The 16,033-nt window shown below is 42.7% G+C and overlaps 2 protein-coding genes across 2 annotated transcripts; both read left to right on the top strand.

Moving 5' to 3' along the window:
- Window positions 1-687: 687 nt before the first annotated feature.
- On the top strand, window positions 688-1,787 carry LOC110685868. Its single transcript, XM_021862413.1, has 2 exons — window positions 688-838; window positions 988-1,787. The coding sequence occupies exons 1-2, from the start codon at window positions 688-690 to the stop codon at window positions 1,785-1,787; spliced, it is 951 nt and encodes a 316-aa protein (XP_021718105.1).
- Window positions 1,788-4,313: 2,526 nt separating this feature from the next.
- LOC110685860 lies at window positions 4,314-4,739 on the top strand. Its single transcript, XM_021862402.1, has one exon. The coding sequence runs from the start codon at window positions 4,314-4,316 to the stop codon at window positions 4,737-4,739; it is 426 nt and encodes a 141-aa protein (XP_021718094.1).
- Window positions 4,740-16,033: the final 11,294 nt, after the last annotated feature.

Genomic DNA, 16,033 nt, shown 5'->3' with positions numbered 1-16,033 from the left:
TTTGTGATATATGTGGAGGCTATGATCATAATTCTCAACAATGTATGTCCATAAGTGAAGGTCCCCCTCCCCATGAAAATGATGATAATGTTGAAGATGTTAATGCCATGAATTTTGTGCCCCGTGAGGGAAATAATGGAATGCGACCCAAATTGGAATCAAAACCCAAACCGTAGTTGGAATCAAAACCAAGGTTGGAATCAAAGTCAATGGAATCAAAGTGGTGGTGGTTATGATAACCAAGGCCAAGGTAGGGGAAACTCTTCCAATTACAATGGAAGAAGTTACTCAAACCAAAGACCAATTGGAATCAAAACCAACAACACTATTCCAACAACCAACAACGTTTTAATTCCAATCAGGGTTCCGGGGGTAATAGACCTCAAAATGCTTCTACTTTCTCACAAAATAGTAGACCCCCCGGTTTTGACCAAGTAAGGCCCCATTCTCAAATTCCCCCTACTCAACCCCTCCAAATAGAAGCCCCTCCTGATCCTATGATGGCTATGCTTCAAAATTTCATTAAAAATCAAGAAACCATAATAAGAGTCAAGAGGAAGAAAAGAAACAAATCAAGGCACACATGAAAATACTTGAGACCCAAATCTCTCAAATTGCCAACCAAGTTCTTCATCCTCCCCTTCTTCGTCTTCTTCTTTACCTAGTCAAGGTGTCAACCCCAAGTCTATGTATGCCATTACTACTAGAAGTGGGAAGATCCTTGAGAGTGAACTAAATGTTGAGAAGAGTCCCGATGTGAGGATAGGACTTGAGGTTGAGGATGAATCATCAAGAGAGAATGAGATTCTAGAGGGAAGTGCCGGAAAGAATGAGAGGGGTGAGAAAGAGAAAGAGAAGGAACTCGAAAAGGAGAGCACCAAAGATCAAACATCTTTACCCCTTAATCTCCAACCTAGGAATGAGAGGTTGCCTTTCCCCAAAGATTTGCTAGGTCTAGGCTTGATGTCCAATTTGGAAAATTTTTAGATGTAGTAAAGAGCTTGCATGTTTCTATACCCTTTGTGGATGCTATGAAAGAGATGCCACACTACTCTAAATTCCTAAAAGACCTCCTGAATGGAAGGAGAGAAGTTGAAACCGTTAGCTTAACCGCAAATTGTAGTGCTATTCTCTCCAGTAAGCTACCAACTAAATTGCAAGATCCCGGTAGTTTTTCCATCCCTTGTTCTATCAATGAAGTTCATTTGGGGAAGGCTTTGTGTGACCTAGGTGCTAGTGTGAGTTTAATGCCTTTCTCGGTCTACCAAAAGCTTAATGTGGGAAACCTTTCACCTACAAACATCACCCTCCAATTAGCAGATAGGTCCACAAAATTGCCTATAGGGAAAGTAGAGGACATACCCCTTAGAGTCGGTAAGTTCACTTTTCCGGTGGACTTTTATGTTCTTGAAATGGATGAAGATGAAAGAATTCCTATAATCTTGGGTAGGCCATTCCTAGCTACCTCTAAAGCAATTATTGATGTCAAAGAAGGCAAGATGACCTTGAAGGTTGACAATGATTCTATCGAATTTGATTTGAATAAGGTGATGAGACAACCTTCCTCTGACAATGAATGTTTTAGAATAGATACAATTGAAAACTTGATGAATGAGTTTAGATACCCTTATATGCATGCTTCTAATGATCTACTTGAGAATGTCTTGTTGAATGAGAATGAGGTAGGTGATCAAAAGGAGATGCAATTATATGAGGAAATGCTTGATGAGAAAGAAGAGACAACCCCGACCAAGAGATGCCCCAACCGTATGAAGTCTTCCAAGTAGAAGAGGAGGAAATCTCCAATGGTAAGGTAGCTCCGAAAGTAGAATTGAAACCTCTACCTTCGGCTTGAGGTATGTCTTTTTGGATGTTAATGATACTTTTTCCGGTCATTATCAATGCTAACCTCACGGAAGAGCAAACTCCTCATTGCTTAATGTTTTGAAAATGCATAGGAAGGCTTTGGGTTATACTCTTGATGATCTCAAAAGGTATATAGCCCCTCCCTATGCAGCATAAGATCGATTTAGAGGAGGGTGCTAAGCCGTGTAGGCAACGGCAAAGGAAACTTAATCCTTCCATGCAAGAGGTGTGAGAAAGGAAGTTTCCAAGCTACTTGAAGCAGGGATCATCTATCCAATCGCTCATAGTGATTGGGTATCCCCCGGTTCAAGTAGTGCCGAAAAAGGGAGGTATGACGGTAATGATCAATGATAAGCAACAATTGGTCCCAACTTCGGCTTGTTACGGGTTGGCGCATGTGTATTGATTACCTGCCAATTAAATGCCAACACTTCAAAGACCATTTCCATTACCGTTCATCGATCAAATGCTTGAGAGGCTTACAAAGCATGCTTTTTATTGCTTTCTTGATGGTTATTCGGGATTCTTCCAAATCCCAATTGACCCAAAAGATCAAGAAAAGACCACTTTCACTTGTCCCTACGGAACTTTTGCTTACCGTAGGATGCCTTTTGGTCTTTGTAATGCCCCGGCCACCTTCCAAAGATGCATGATGTCAATTTTTAGTGAAATGATCGAGGAAGAAATGGAAGTTTTTATGGATGATTTTTCCGTTGGTGGAGGCACGTATGAGCAGTGCCTAATGAATTTATCTCGTTGTTTAGAAAAGATGTGAGAGTGCCAACTTGGTGCTCAATTGGGAGAAATGCCACTTCATGGTGGAAAACGGCATTGTTCTTTGGCCATAAAATCTCCCAAGCGGGCATCGAAGTCGATGGTGCGAAGGTTGATGTGATCGAGAAGCTTCCTCCTCCCACAAATGTGAGAGAAGTGAGGTCCTTCCTTGGTCATGCCGGCTTTTACCCGCCGCTTCATCAAAGATTTCTCTTTGATTGCTAAGCCTCTCACATCTCTCTTGCAACAGGATAAAGAATTTGTATTTGATGAAGCTTGTCATGAGTCATTTTGCAGGTTGAAAAAGGCCCTTTGCACCGCCCCCGTAGTCCGAGGACCGGATTGGTCTCTATCATTCGAGCTAATGTGCGATGCAAGCGACGGGGCCATTGGATCGGTTCTGGGACAAAGAAAGGATGGGAAACTTCACGTTATATACTATTTGTCCAAGACTCTCAATGATGCCCAACGAAATTATACAACTACCGAAAAAGAGTTTTTGGCGGTTATCCACTCATTTGAGAAGTTTAGAACCTACCTCATTGGTTCTAGGACAATAGTGTATACCGATCACTCGGCTCTCAAATATTTGATAAGTAAGAAGGAGGCCAAACCGAGGTTGTTGAGATGGGTGTTGGTCCTTCAAGATTTTGATTACGAAATGAGAGATAAGAAGGGAGCCGAGAACGTGGTGGCGGACCACCTCTCTAGGTTAGGAGCTGCAAGAATACATGAAGACGATTTGCCAATTGAAGATGCCCTAATGGATGATGTCTTATATGCTCTTGAGGCAAAATCGGAGCCTTGGTATGCGGATATTGTGAACTACTTGGCTTGTAGTGCCATACCTCCGGATTTCACTCCTCAACAACATAGAAAGCTCAAGCATGAAGCAAAGAAGTATATATGGGATGACCCCATGTTGTTGAAGAGAGGGGTGGATGGACTCTTGAGAAGATGTGTTCCTAATGAAGAATTCCAAGATGTGCTCTCAATGTGCCACTCATCCCCTTGTGGTGGTCATATGAGTGCTCAAAAGACCGCTTCCAAGGTTTTGCAATGTATGCTCTTTTGGCCGTCTCTATTCAAAGAATGCTTGGCAATTTGTTAAGACTTGTGATAGGTGCCAAAGGACAGGGAACATATCACGGCGCGATGAGATGCCCCAAAATCCTATTCTTGAACTTGAAATCTTTGATGTTTGGGCAATTGACTTCATGGGCCCTTTCATCTCATCCCAAGGAAACCGGCACATTCTAGTTTCCGTTGATTATGTCTCCAAATGGGCGGAAGCCGTGGCATCTCCCACCAACGACTCAAGGGTGGTCATTAATTTGTTCAAGAAAGTCCATCTTCCCAAGATTCGGTGTTCCTAAGGCAATCATAAGTGATGGAGGCTCACACTTCAAGCACCATGCATTCAACAAGCTTCTTTCAAAGTACGGTGTATCTCACAAGCGAGGCCTTGCTTACCACCCCCAAACAAGTGGTCAAGCGGAGGTCACAAATAGGGAGTTAAAAGTCATCTTAGAGAAGACTGTTGCTAGAACAAGGAAGGATTGGTCCAGTAAGCTCATTGATTCATTGTGGGCATATAGGACCGCCTTCAAGACTCCTATAGGGACTACCCCCTATAAGCTTGTTTATGGAAGAATTGCCATTTACCCGTAGAGATGGAGCACCGAACGCATTGGGCAATCAAGCAAATCAACTTTGATCTCCACAGTGCGGGTGAGCAAAGGCTTCTAGAGCTTCATGAGTTGGAAGAGCTGAGAATGAATGCATATGACAGTGCAAGCCTCTACAAAGCAAGAACCAAGGCATGGCACGATGCTCGAATTTCCAAGAAGGAATTTGTGGAAGGACAAAAGGTCCTGCTCTACAATTCAAGACTCAAGCTCTTCCCCGGGAAATTGAGATCTAGATGGAGCGGTCCATTTCAAGTGTCCAAAACCTTTCCTTATGGCTCGGTTGAGATTTTCAATGACAAGTACCCTCCATTCAAAGTGAATGGGCAGCGTCTCAAGCCATACTATGAGGGTCAGCTAATTGAGAAGCCAGAAAATTTATCTCTCATTGATGTTTCCAAATCACCATGATTCCGTGTGAAGTACGTCAAGCTAGTGACGTTAAAGAAGCGCTTACGGGAGGCAACCCGGTTTCTAACCTCTTTGATTTTATTTTCTTTCAAATCGCTTGAACTAATCCACCTAACGCTCTTCCCAATCAATTCTGATGCAGGCGTGATTGCGTGTGTCCACGAGGAAAGAAAGGCAAGAGCAAAGCAGAAAAATTAAAAAACAGAGGAATTTTGAAATTTGTGCTCGGATGAATTCTAAAGAAACAGAACCTCAGCGCGATTTGAACGCGGCTGTAGCGCGATCCGCAGCAGCATTAAAGCGCGGGCGCGCCTGGTTTCGTCGCGGGCGCGCAATTTTTATGAATGAAAATTTCTCCAATTCCAGGGAGTTGGAGCGATTTTATCGCGGCTGAAGCGCGATCCGCAACAGCAGTAAGGCGCGGGCGCGCCTGGTTTCATCGCGGGCGCGCCGTTTTTGTGAATGTAAATTCTCCAATTCCAGGGAGTTGGAGCGATTTTATCGCGGCTGAAGCGCGGCCCGCATGAGCAGTAAGGCGCGGGCGCGCCTGGTTTCTTCGCGGGCGCGCCTGGTATACGCTTGAAAATTACTTCCATTCCAGGAGGCAGGAGCGATTTGGCCGCGATTGCAGAGCGGCTCGCGTTTTAAAGAAGGCGCGGGCGCGTCTATTATTAGCGCGGGCGCGTTGTAGTTTTACTGATTTCCAGGAAGTTGGAGCGATTTAGGCGCGATATAGGAGCGGCTCGCGTTTTCTTTAAGGAGCGGGCGCGCCTTAATCGGGAGCGGGCGCGCCTTTCTGGTTATCAGAAAAAAAATATGGTGGCTTCTTATATTTCCGCAATTTCCAAATCCTCACAAACATAAACCAAACCCTCTTTGCCTTTCTCTCTCTTCGCGGCCGCTCCTCACCACCATAGCCAAGATCATCTTCTTCCACCTTCATAAATCAATCATTCTCAAAATATAAACCACATCAATCATCCTCAAGCTTCAATCAATCATCCTCAAGCTTCAATCAATCATCCTCTCCGTTTGTTCATCTTCAAAGGTAGCAATTGGGCATCAAGGGCACAACCGCAACGAACCCCCCCCCCCCCCTTCCTACTCAAATCCTTCACCAAATCGACACCAAAACAGCAATCTTCCGCATAAAGGTAAAGGTATTCGATCTCCTTAGTTAATTATTCTCTTGGATTAATTTTAAGTAAGGATTTTGATTATCTTAGGTTATTAGCGAAATTTGGTTGATTATTGTTGAAATTATTGCTGGATTCTGTTGAACTTGTTGTTGTTGATTAGTATCTTAGGCTATATTCGTTGCGTGGTTGGATTATTATTGCTTGTGAACAGGTACATTGTAGTTTTGTGGAGGTTAAGGGTGGAAATAGCCGGAGTTGGCTTTGAAAAGGAGTGAAAAAAAAAAAAAAAAAAAAAAAAAGAGGTGGGCAGTCATGAGTCTAAGAATTGGGAAGAAGAGAAAAACTGCAAAGTCGGGACAATCGTCCCAAAACCAAGAGTCAGACCAACCCAATGCCTTACCCACCCTAAAATTTTTACACAAAAGCCACTCCTCCATACACTCGGAAATGCAAAAACGTAAGTTGCGACCTTCTAGACACTACCATCGTGGAGACATGATAAAACTCGGTATTAATGATGATTTGTGGATTCTTTTTGACAACCTTCGATTAGGGTCATTCATAAACTCCTCATTCATGACCTACAAAGAACCCACATTAGAGTTTTTCTCGTCTTTTCAAGTGGATAGTCTAGAAAATAACGACTTTCGAATTTCTTTCCAACTCTTCAACAACCCCCACACCATGTCATTGGCAGAGTTCAACCGAGCCCTCGACCTTCACCCCGATGCCGACATTCACTACCCTCTATATGAGAGCTTTGGGGAGTATAGTGAGTACGCTTGGTGGCGTTCCATTTCAGGCAAAAATGAGTTTTACACCCGGACTTCCTTAGCCAGTGAGATTTGGCACCCTGCCCTTAGGATCCTACACCGTTTATTAGGGTATTCTATCATTCCTAAGCAGGACCTAGGGAAGCTGACTAAGGAAGAGGTCCTTTGCCTATGGATAGCCACAAAGCCAGAGCATGCTCGGAGGTTGAATTTGGGTTTCCTCTTCATGCAAACCTCCCAAGCCATAGCAAAGGGGAAAAAGCCAGGGGACATACACTGCGGGGCGATGGTCACTAGACTGGCCACCAAATTAGGTTACACTGACCTTCTACCTCTATGCACGGCCGTAGGTAGTAGTGGGGATATTTACCTTGATTTGGACCAGCTTCGCCGTTCTGATTTTATTACCCCCACGGCGAACCCCAATGCTTTTAGGTGGCTAGTTAGAGGAGCCCACCATTGTTTCCTCCCCAAGCCTCACTTCACTTCTCTCACGCGTCAGTCCCCTAATGTGTGGAGAGTTTTGAGAGATAGCGGGCGAGTGCCCGATGTCGATGGGGACGATGAGGTTGAAATGGGTAATGAGGAGGAGGTTCAGGAGGAGCAGCAGCAGCAGCCGTTTACCCAGCAACCCGCAGGTACAGGTACATTTCAGCTATCTGATATAGCTAGGCAGTTGCAGGCAATTTATGAGTCACAGCAAGGCCACCATCTGCAGCAGCAGGCCCTCTATGACTCCGCTGTGGATAGAGGAGAGATTGCCCCCCCCGTGAACTACCCCAATTGGCCGCCTCAGCACGGCCCTGTTCCTTCTTGGGGGGGGGGACAATCTCCCCACTTACCCCTACTGGCAAGGTCCTTCCGAGCCTAGTAGGGAGCTCCGCAGGTTCCCAGAGGACGGGCAGTACGATTATCGTGTGCCCGGCGGGTGTGACTTTAGAGGGGACCCTGCGTACCCCTATGCACATCCTGATCACCCCGCCCCTCTGTACTCTCAATCCGAGGACACTCCCTCTGATCCTTTGCCTAGTTGGCAAGAGGAACTTTACAGAGGTCACTACGGTTGGCCGCCGGGCTTTGACGGTGGTTGGGGCCTTTTCGGCCCCCCTAGTGGCTTCACTTATGACGAGCCGCCACGTCGGTCTGGCTCACCTAGTGAGCCCGGCTCTAGTGGCCAGTAGGCTGCGTCCTTGAGTATATCTCTCTCCCTTGTTTTTGTACGCTTATTTTGATGAGTTGGAGATATACTCTTGGTAGGGAGTGACTTGGTTGGGATTCTTACTTGCTCGCCTGCCGGTCTTTCATTGTTTTCCCTGTACCTTCATGCTGCTGATTCTACTGAGTTACATGACTGTTTTCTTTGGTTGACTTTGCCCCTGTTCACTAATCCTGTTGATGAGTTTTTGATATGATTTTGATGATGATGCTGCTTTGGGGACGCTTCTCTCGGTTTGATGGATACCGCTGAGTCCGCCCCCCGTTTTCCCTGTCGATAATGATGATTACTGGTATTCGCCAACATGGCGATTCACCAGTGCAGGTATGTATTTACGGCTTGATGATTTTTGAGGTAATGTTGATTTTGGTGAAGATCTAGAAATTTTGTCAAGGGTAGATTAGTTTTATAGCGAAAAAAAAAAAAAAAAAAAAAAAAAAAAAAAAAAAAAAAAATTAATTTGACTTGCGTTCTTGAATGTCTTTATTCCTAAGGATTAAGAGTTTCCGCGTTCTTGGATTGCCATTGGTTGACTCTAAGATATGTCTTTGCTAAGGTAGTTGCTAGAACTCGTAAGGCCCACCGAACCCAAATTCACTTGTTTGTGGTAAGATGGCGTTGCCCTCTTTGGGGGATTTAAAGCCCTAAAGGTAGTTTTTGTAACCCATGTCAGATTTATTGTTCAAGCCTCCACCACTTATTGTATGAGCGGCATAGGATCCTTACCAAGGCATGCTTCGATCGAGAACTTGTTGTCTAGCTACCCGAGATCGCGACCGAACTATATCTAAGGACGATAAAAGCATTTTCTTCGGTGACTATTTTGCTTTTCTAGGTTTATCTTTCCTTTTGTTGCTTCTTGATAAATTATATATTTTTTTTTTCTTTTTTTTCTTTTTGCGTTTGCCCCTTGCTAGCCATGATTGAGCCTGCACCTCTTTGTTCATAAACACATTCAAACCCCATGACCTTTTGTTTCACTTTTCGCCCAATGACTTGTGAAGTTTGAGACATGATAGTTTGTAATGATTTAAAAATCGGAAAGTTGCAAGGTGATGGTTTGGAATTTGAAATAACAAGCAAGGACAATGGAAGTTCCCCACAAAAAAAAAAAAAAAAAAAAAAAAAAAAAAAAAAAAAATTGTATATAGTTTGAGCATTGAGGGCACTGCTCATTTCAAGCTTGGGGGAGAGGTTCTACGCATTTTGTATATACTTTTGTGAGTTTGTGCTGAATAAGCTTGGGGAAGATGTATTTTGTTTGGAAATTGGTGATATTCTACTTTGTTATGAGAATTGGCGACATCTTCTGCTTCACAATTAGGATTTACCACCAAATTTTCATATTTACTTATTTTATTTTATTTATTTATTTATTTATTTCTTTCCTCACCCTTACCTCCTAGCCTGCATTACAACCCTAAGTCCTTTTAACTTGGATTGGTTGAGTCACTAGTCGGTGGAGGGAGCTAGATTTCAAGCATATGGAGAGAGCATGACTTGGTAAGATGTCGGGTCACCCTTGTTTCATTTGTTCCGGCTCCTTCGTGGAGTCATGAGATACTACCTTGAAGGGTGGATTTGAATCCAGATGAGGGAACGCGGTAAGAATGTATGGAATGCGGGTGGAGTGGAGCATATTAGAGTTCTCTATGCTTAGAATAACTTATCTTTCAATCAACCATTGGCATCCAAAAATGTGTTTACTCTTAGTACCTAGAAAGATTGTCATCCATCTATGCTTGTTTGTAGTTGATTTTCTTCTTTATTTGCTCCTTTGTTTTGGTTTGTCTTGAGCATGTCGCCAAGAGTTGTGGGTTAAACTCTTTGGAAACCCCCACGAGAGCATACTCGTCCTCATTGGCGACTTTGAGGTTTAAATGGCTTGTTGTTTATGTTAAAAACAACCGTGATTCCTACGAAAGTGAGTTAGTGTAAATTCCTTCCACCCCTCTTTTTATTTTATTTTATTTTATTTTATTTTATTTTATTTTTATTTATATTGCTTGTGTTTGGATAATCGTTTCTCAATCTTCTTTGCCTTTAGCTTTGCTCGAGGACGAGCAAAGGTCTAGCTTGGGGGAATTTGATGAGTGACATTTATGTCGCTCTTAGGATAGTCTTTTCTAGTAGTTTTAGTAATAATTCAGTTCATTTTAGTATGTTTTTGCTATGATCCTCCTATTTCGAGTATTCTACCTTTGTGGCGCGTAATGTGTATTCATGTGGTTTAGGTAGTCTATACTCCCCTCCCCTTTCGTTGTATCACGCCTTGCCTTCCTGTTCCATGATTGCAGGCGTATGCTGTTGATTCAGAGATGGAAGGGATAAGGGCAAAACAGGAAGAAGTCCAAACCAGACGAATGGCGCGGGCGCGCAACCAAAGGAGCGGGCGCGCATCTATAGAGCGCGGGCGCGCTGATGAGCGGGATCAACCATTAAATACCCTCTTTGGAGCGGGCGCGCATTTCTAGGAGCGGCCGCGCCATCATTTAACGCGCGGGCGCGCCACTGTTGGGCGCGGGCGCGCCTCTCTGCTGCTGATTCAAATCCCGATTTCAGCCCAAGTTAAAACGAGGGAAAAAAAGATAAAAAAGAGAGCATAGAAACCCAAGGGGAGAGCTCAAAAATATCAATTTCCTAGGTCTTTGATAGAGAAATTTTGTATTGAACAATCATATAGCTTTTAGTGTAATTCTCATTGTCTATCAACATTAGTTTTACTTTTAGTTTTTGAAGAAGTAATTTTGCAACATTGATGTATGGTCAAGCTTGGAGATTGAAGATTGAATGATGTGTGGCTCTTTATTTGGATTTCAATGAAGGTTTTGGTATATTTCTCTATTGTCTCTTGCTTTTATGATTAAAGCTTCTACTCTTGTTAATTTAGTTGATAAAAACTTTGTCTTTCTTACCATTTCATTGGTTATAATGTTGTTTAGCATGATTGTAGTTGTAGTTATGACTAGTGAGTAGTTTCTTGTTGCTAGGGGTTTGGTGAAGATATACTTTGAGTTTGATGTATGTTAGGCTAGGTTAATTTGGAATATTTGTGATTAAATCTTCCTTGTGCTTATACTTATTAGTCACTCCATGTTTATGGCCATATGCATGTTGTGGTTGAATGACGTGAACTAAATCGTGACGATAGTGCGATTTAGGAATAGTCATTAGGTGATTGATTATTGCATGACCTTAGCTTGTATGCCTTACGACGATAGTGTGAGCGTATGTTAGCTAGGAAGGCTCTTAATCCCGATAGGTGATTGGAGAGTATTCTTGATATTGCCTTGTATGAGTCGCTTGGGTTACATGTAAACCTATTTTCCGATGCCTAACTTCGTTGAAATCAAAGCATGTTTGATCCTTCCCCCTAGTACCTATTTTAATTGTTGTTCTATCCCCTTTAGTCATTACTTTACCCACCACACTTCTTGATCGAATTAGATTAACATTATGAGATAAATAGCGGTGCTTAATCGTTTCCCTGTGTTCGACCCTTAACTTGCCTCTATACTCTTTTAGTTGCATGTTTAGGACTACAAATATCATTTGATAGAGGTGTCTTAGTGACGACCTAAAATACCGCCTGTCAGCTGCAAATGTAGCTAATGTTTCTGCAATTAATAATAATGCTAGTGAGGCTTTTTGTGAAAATTGGGGAATTGTTGGTCATTGGGAGCAAGATTGCAGGGGTTCCGTGGATCAAGTCAATGGCTTTCAAGCTTATAGGCAGAATAACCCATACTCCAACACCTACAATCCTGGGTACTGGATTCATCCGTATCTTTCCTACTAGAGCACCAATGTTAAAAATCCACCACCTCCACAAGAATCATAGGCGCCACAACAAACTCAACTGAAATATTACCACCCCAATGCAAGCTAGAAGAACCAACCACAACAACCCTCCTCATCTTCCGACCCTGCTTTGGTATAAATTAGATCGCTGCTGGCTAGTATGCAGAAGCACATGGAGAGTAGAGATACCCAAACTGATTCGATTATAGAATAAAATAAAATTGTAGATAATCAAATTGCGCAAATTTATGCTACTCTGCAAGCCCGTCAACAGGGAGCCCTGCCAGCACACCCAACCAGGCCTACGGATCAAGCCTATGCAATTACTCTAAGGAGTGGTTCACACTCTGAAGGGCCCCCTATGCCCAGAGATGATGAACCTGTTTTAATAAATAATGTTAATCTTGATTCCATTAAACCTGACAATGTAGCTAATAGCCCTGCAGGGCTAAAAAGTAGTACTAATATATCTGATTATACATTGCAGGGTACGAATCCAGGGAAGGTAGTAGCTCCAGATAAGAGCAGTAATGCTCCAAAGCCAGTTATCAAACTTCCATTCCCAAATCGTCACTTGAAAACAAATTTGGATAAGCAGTTTGGTAAGTTTCTGGAGATGGTTAAAGATTTGCAGGTAACAATTCCCTTCACTAAATTAATTACACAAATTCCTGCATATGCAAAATTCATGAAGGAAATATTGACAAGAAAAAGGTCTATTAATGAGGTAGAGACAGTAGCTTTTACTGTAGAATGTAGTGCCCTATTTTAAAAATAAATCTCCACCTAAACTGAAAGATCCGGGTAGTTTTTCTATCTTTGTCATATTGGCAATCTAATGATTGATAATGCATTATGTGATTTGGGTGCTAGCGTTAGTGTTATGCCATTGTTTGTATGTTCCAAGCTAAATATGGGTAAATTAAAAGCTACTAATATTACTCTACAAATGGTCGACCGTTCTTTTAAATACTCCTGAGGTGTTTTAGAGAACGTTCCTGTTAGAGTAGGTAAATTTTATATACCTGTTGATTTTGTTGTTCTTGATATGGCTGAGGATATGCAAACCCCAATTATTTTGGGTAGACCATTCCTTAACACGGCAAGGGCAATTATAGATGTGAGATGTGGCAAATTGACATTATCAGTAGGGGACGATAAAATTATTTTTAATCTGAATAATACCCCTAAAAAGTTCCATGACAGAGGAGAAATGTTTTAGTGTTGATGTGGTTCAAAATTATTCTAACAAGCCCCAAGCTCTTGTAAAAGATCCCTTGGAGGCGGTATCTTGTGTTGCATCCTTTACAGATGAAACAGACAAATGGCAAAAGGAAGTTGATGCAATAGAAAGAGCCTTCCACACTGTCGGTCTTGGCTTTGAAGATGAGAAGGTGGAATTAAACAAGCAAGCTATGGAAATTGAGCCTACAGTAAGTGTTCCGCCAGATCGAGTTGTAATTGCTAAATCTAGTGACAATTTGAAAGCAACCATCGATCGAAAAGGGATCTCTAGTGTGTAGTATTGAAGAACCCCCAGTCCAAGTCAAGGAGGATCCACCAGATAAGGTGAACTAGCGTCCCACAAGGTATGTCAGGATGTCGCGTCGTTGCCTAAACACCGCTGAGCCGGGTGAAAAACCACCCGACCAAGCGTTAGGGCAAGGGTCCTAGTTCTTATACTTGGTAAGAAGGTCGTGCGTGACCTAGATAAACCAGCGCTTTGCGGGAGGCAACCCGTATTTTCTTGCTTTTTAGACTAATTTTTCTTTCTTTTTCTTATGAGAGGAGAGAGGAGGGAAGTTAACGAGTTTATTGAGTTGTACAGTTTTGGAAAGAGTTTCCTCGAGCCCGACCGGGAGAAGCACACCCGATCGAGCGCGAGAGTAAAGCTATAAAATCGGCAATTTTTGCCCGGTCAAGCGAATGGCGCCCGACCGAGCTAAGGGCGCCCGACTGGGCGCGAGAGAAGAGGAATTTCTAGGCAACAGAACGCCCGACCGGGCGCGAGAGCAAGAAAAAAATGAAGAAGCAGATCGCCTGATCGGGCAATAGCTCGCCCGACCGGGCGCGACACCAGCCCCGCCCCCTTTTTCTTCTTCTTCCTCTCTTCTTTTCTCATTTATTTCCCCTTCCTCCATAACTTTCTCTCTCTAAAACCTTAAAACCTCTACCTTCTCTCTAAGATCTTCTCTTCATTTCTCACCCAAATTCAAATATTTTTACACATTCCTTCTCCTCTCTTCATCCTCTACAATCCTACATAAAAATTTTTAAATTTCAATCAAATAATTTCATACCCATTTCTCTATTATGGCTTCAAAGAGGTCCCGATCGATTTTTGGGAGGAGTACGATCCGGATTTGCAGCTTCCTTATTGGCCAAATCCGAATTGCTAACCAGGAGCAAAAAGAACGGCTAGAACACCTTGCCGAGCGGGAGGTAATTCCTTCACGGTGGTTACACCTAAACTCGCCGTCAAGCCGTGGGTATTATCATGCTAAACATAACTACTGGAGCCATCGAACGTCGCACCAAGTTTCAGTTGGTGGACATTAAGGCTTCTTTCAATTTGATGTTAGGTCGTCCTTGGCTTCATGAGCTAAAGGCAATCCTATCGTTGTTGCACCAATAGGTGAAAGATATAGTTGGAGGGGTTCTAATTACCATTGATGCCTCCCCCATGCGCATTCAAGTTATCGATACTCCCATCGTCCATGTCAAACATGACGAGGAAGATGAAGATCTCTGGGGGTTTTCGTTGGATGATGTTCTCATGATCGAAGAAGAGGAGTAGTGTCACCTTGACTTGATCCTTATTCAAATACCAATGTTAATGCCATTATGAAGAAGCAAGGGAATTTCCCTAGAATGACCCTCTAACTAAAAAAGAAAACGACTGAACTTTGGGGCCATCCTGGTGAACTCAAGAAGGATACATTTTGCTTGGATTCAATCCAACAAAAGAAGATGTGAAACAAGCTCTCATGAAAATGAAGGCTCGCAATAATGATCGAATCATGAAGACGGAAATTTCATGGACCCATATCCATTCACTCTTAATGGCCAGTATATCAAAGAAGGGGAAAACTTCCCATGCTATGAATTCCCTGATCCTTTTTTTCCACGATGGGAAGCGTGAGCCAGTGTTCGAGATGTTCCTTGATTGTGACTTTGTTGATGAAGGCGTTGAGCTCTTCACAACTGAGAAAACCAGCTAGTCCAAGCTCTGATGATATGAACATTAATCTTCTTTTTGGACTAGAAAAGAATGTACCCAAGCCTGTTTGCAATGATGATTCCGAGCTCATTCAAGCTGTCATATCAAGCAAGGATTTTGACCACTCTGAATTAATCATCCCGACTGATAATGTGTCAAAAGGATGGCGCAAGACGGTGAAGATCACTACGCCAAGTGGAGAGAAGTTGGAAGTGACCGCTGGCGAAGGTCCTATGTTTGATGAATCTGAGTCGTCTGGGTCCGAGTCCGAGTCTGAGTCTGAGTCTAAGTTTGTAGATGAGTCTTTAGGATCTGAGGCCGACCCCCTTTCTGCTATAGAGTCTAATGTAGTTCCCCTTAATGCGAAGTCTCTTGTTGAGTCTCCTCTTTCTATCCCTAATAATTCCGGTGAGGTCGCAGCTAACCTTGCCCTCCTAGATGTAATGACTAATGAATTCAATGAAATCAGTAACTTTGCTTACGATGCATGTCATTCCCCTAACCCTGATCAATATTGCTTTGCTAATGATAAAAATGGCAAAGAAATAATAAAAGAAATGGAAGAACACGAAAATAAAACAGAATTCATTGAAGATACAGAAATAGTTAATATTTCCAATGATACGACTACGGAAGAAGTAAAAATTGTATTAGCACTAAGTCAAGATGAACGCAAAGAGCTAATTAACTTGCTTAGTGAATTTATTGATGCATTTGCTTGGTCATACCAAGATATGCTAGGAAACTGACAGGGATATAGCTCAACATATAATACCACTCATTTAAGGTATAAAGCCTGTCAAACAAAAGTTGTGCCGTATAAAACAAGATGTGGCTCTCAAAATCAAGGAAGAAATCAGAAAGCAATTGGCTACAGGTTTCATCAAAGTATCCAAGTATCCAGAATGGATAGCAAATATGGTTCCAATTCCGAAGAAGGATGGAAGGGTCAGAATGTGTGTTGATTATAGGGACCTCAATAAGGTAAGCCCGAAAAATGGGTTCCCTCTACCTCACATTGACATTCTAGTCGATAACATTGCAAACCATACCCTCCTATCATTCATGGACAGCTACGCCGAATATAATCAAGTAGTAATGGCCGAGGAAGATATGGAGAAAACCACATTCATCACGCAATGGGG

This window comes from Chenopodium quinoa, unplaced genomic scaffold (genome assembly GCF_001683475.1).
Source record: "Chenopodium quinoa cultivar QQ74 unplaced genomic scaffold, ASM168347v1, whole genome shotgun sequence".
NCBI classification, from domain to species: Eukaryota; Viridiplantae; Streptophyta; class Magnoliopsida; order Caryophyllales; family Amaranthaceae; genus Chenopodium; species Chenopodium quinoa.
Note: the sequence above shows the minus strand (reverse complement) of the source record. Positions and strands in the feature narration are given on the sequence as shown.

Bases quoted from the DNA above. Each gene is read 5' to 3' on its own strand.
- LOC110685868 (XM_021862413.1), top strand. From the start codon at position 688: ATGTATGCCATTACTACTAGAAGTGGGAAGATCCTTGAGAGTGAACTA. The intron at 839-987 runs GTGAGAAAGAGA...GAAAATTTTTAG, and splicing joins TGCCGGAAAGAATGAGAGGG to ATGTAGTAAAGAGCTTGCAT.
- LOC110685860 (XM_021862402.1), top strand. From the start codon at position 4,314: ATGGAGCACCGAACGCATTGGGCAATCAAGCAAATCAACTTTGATCTC.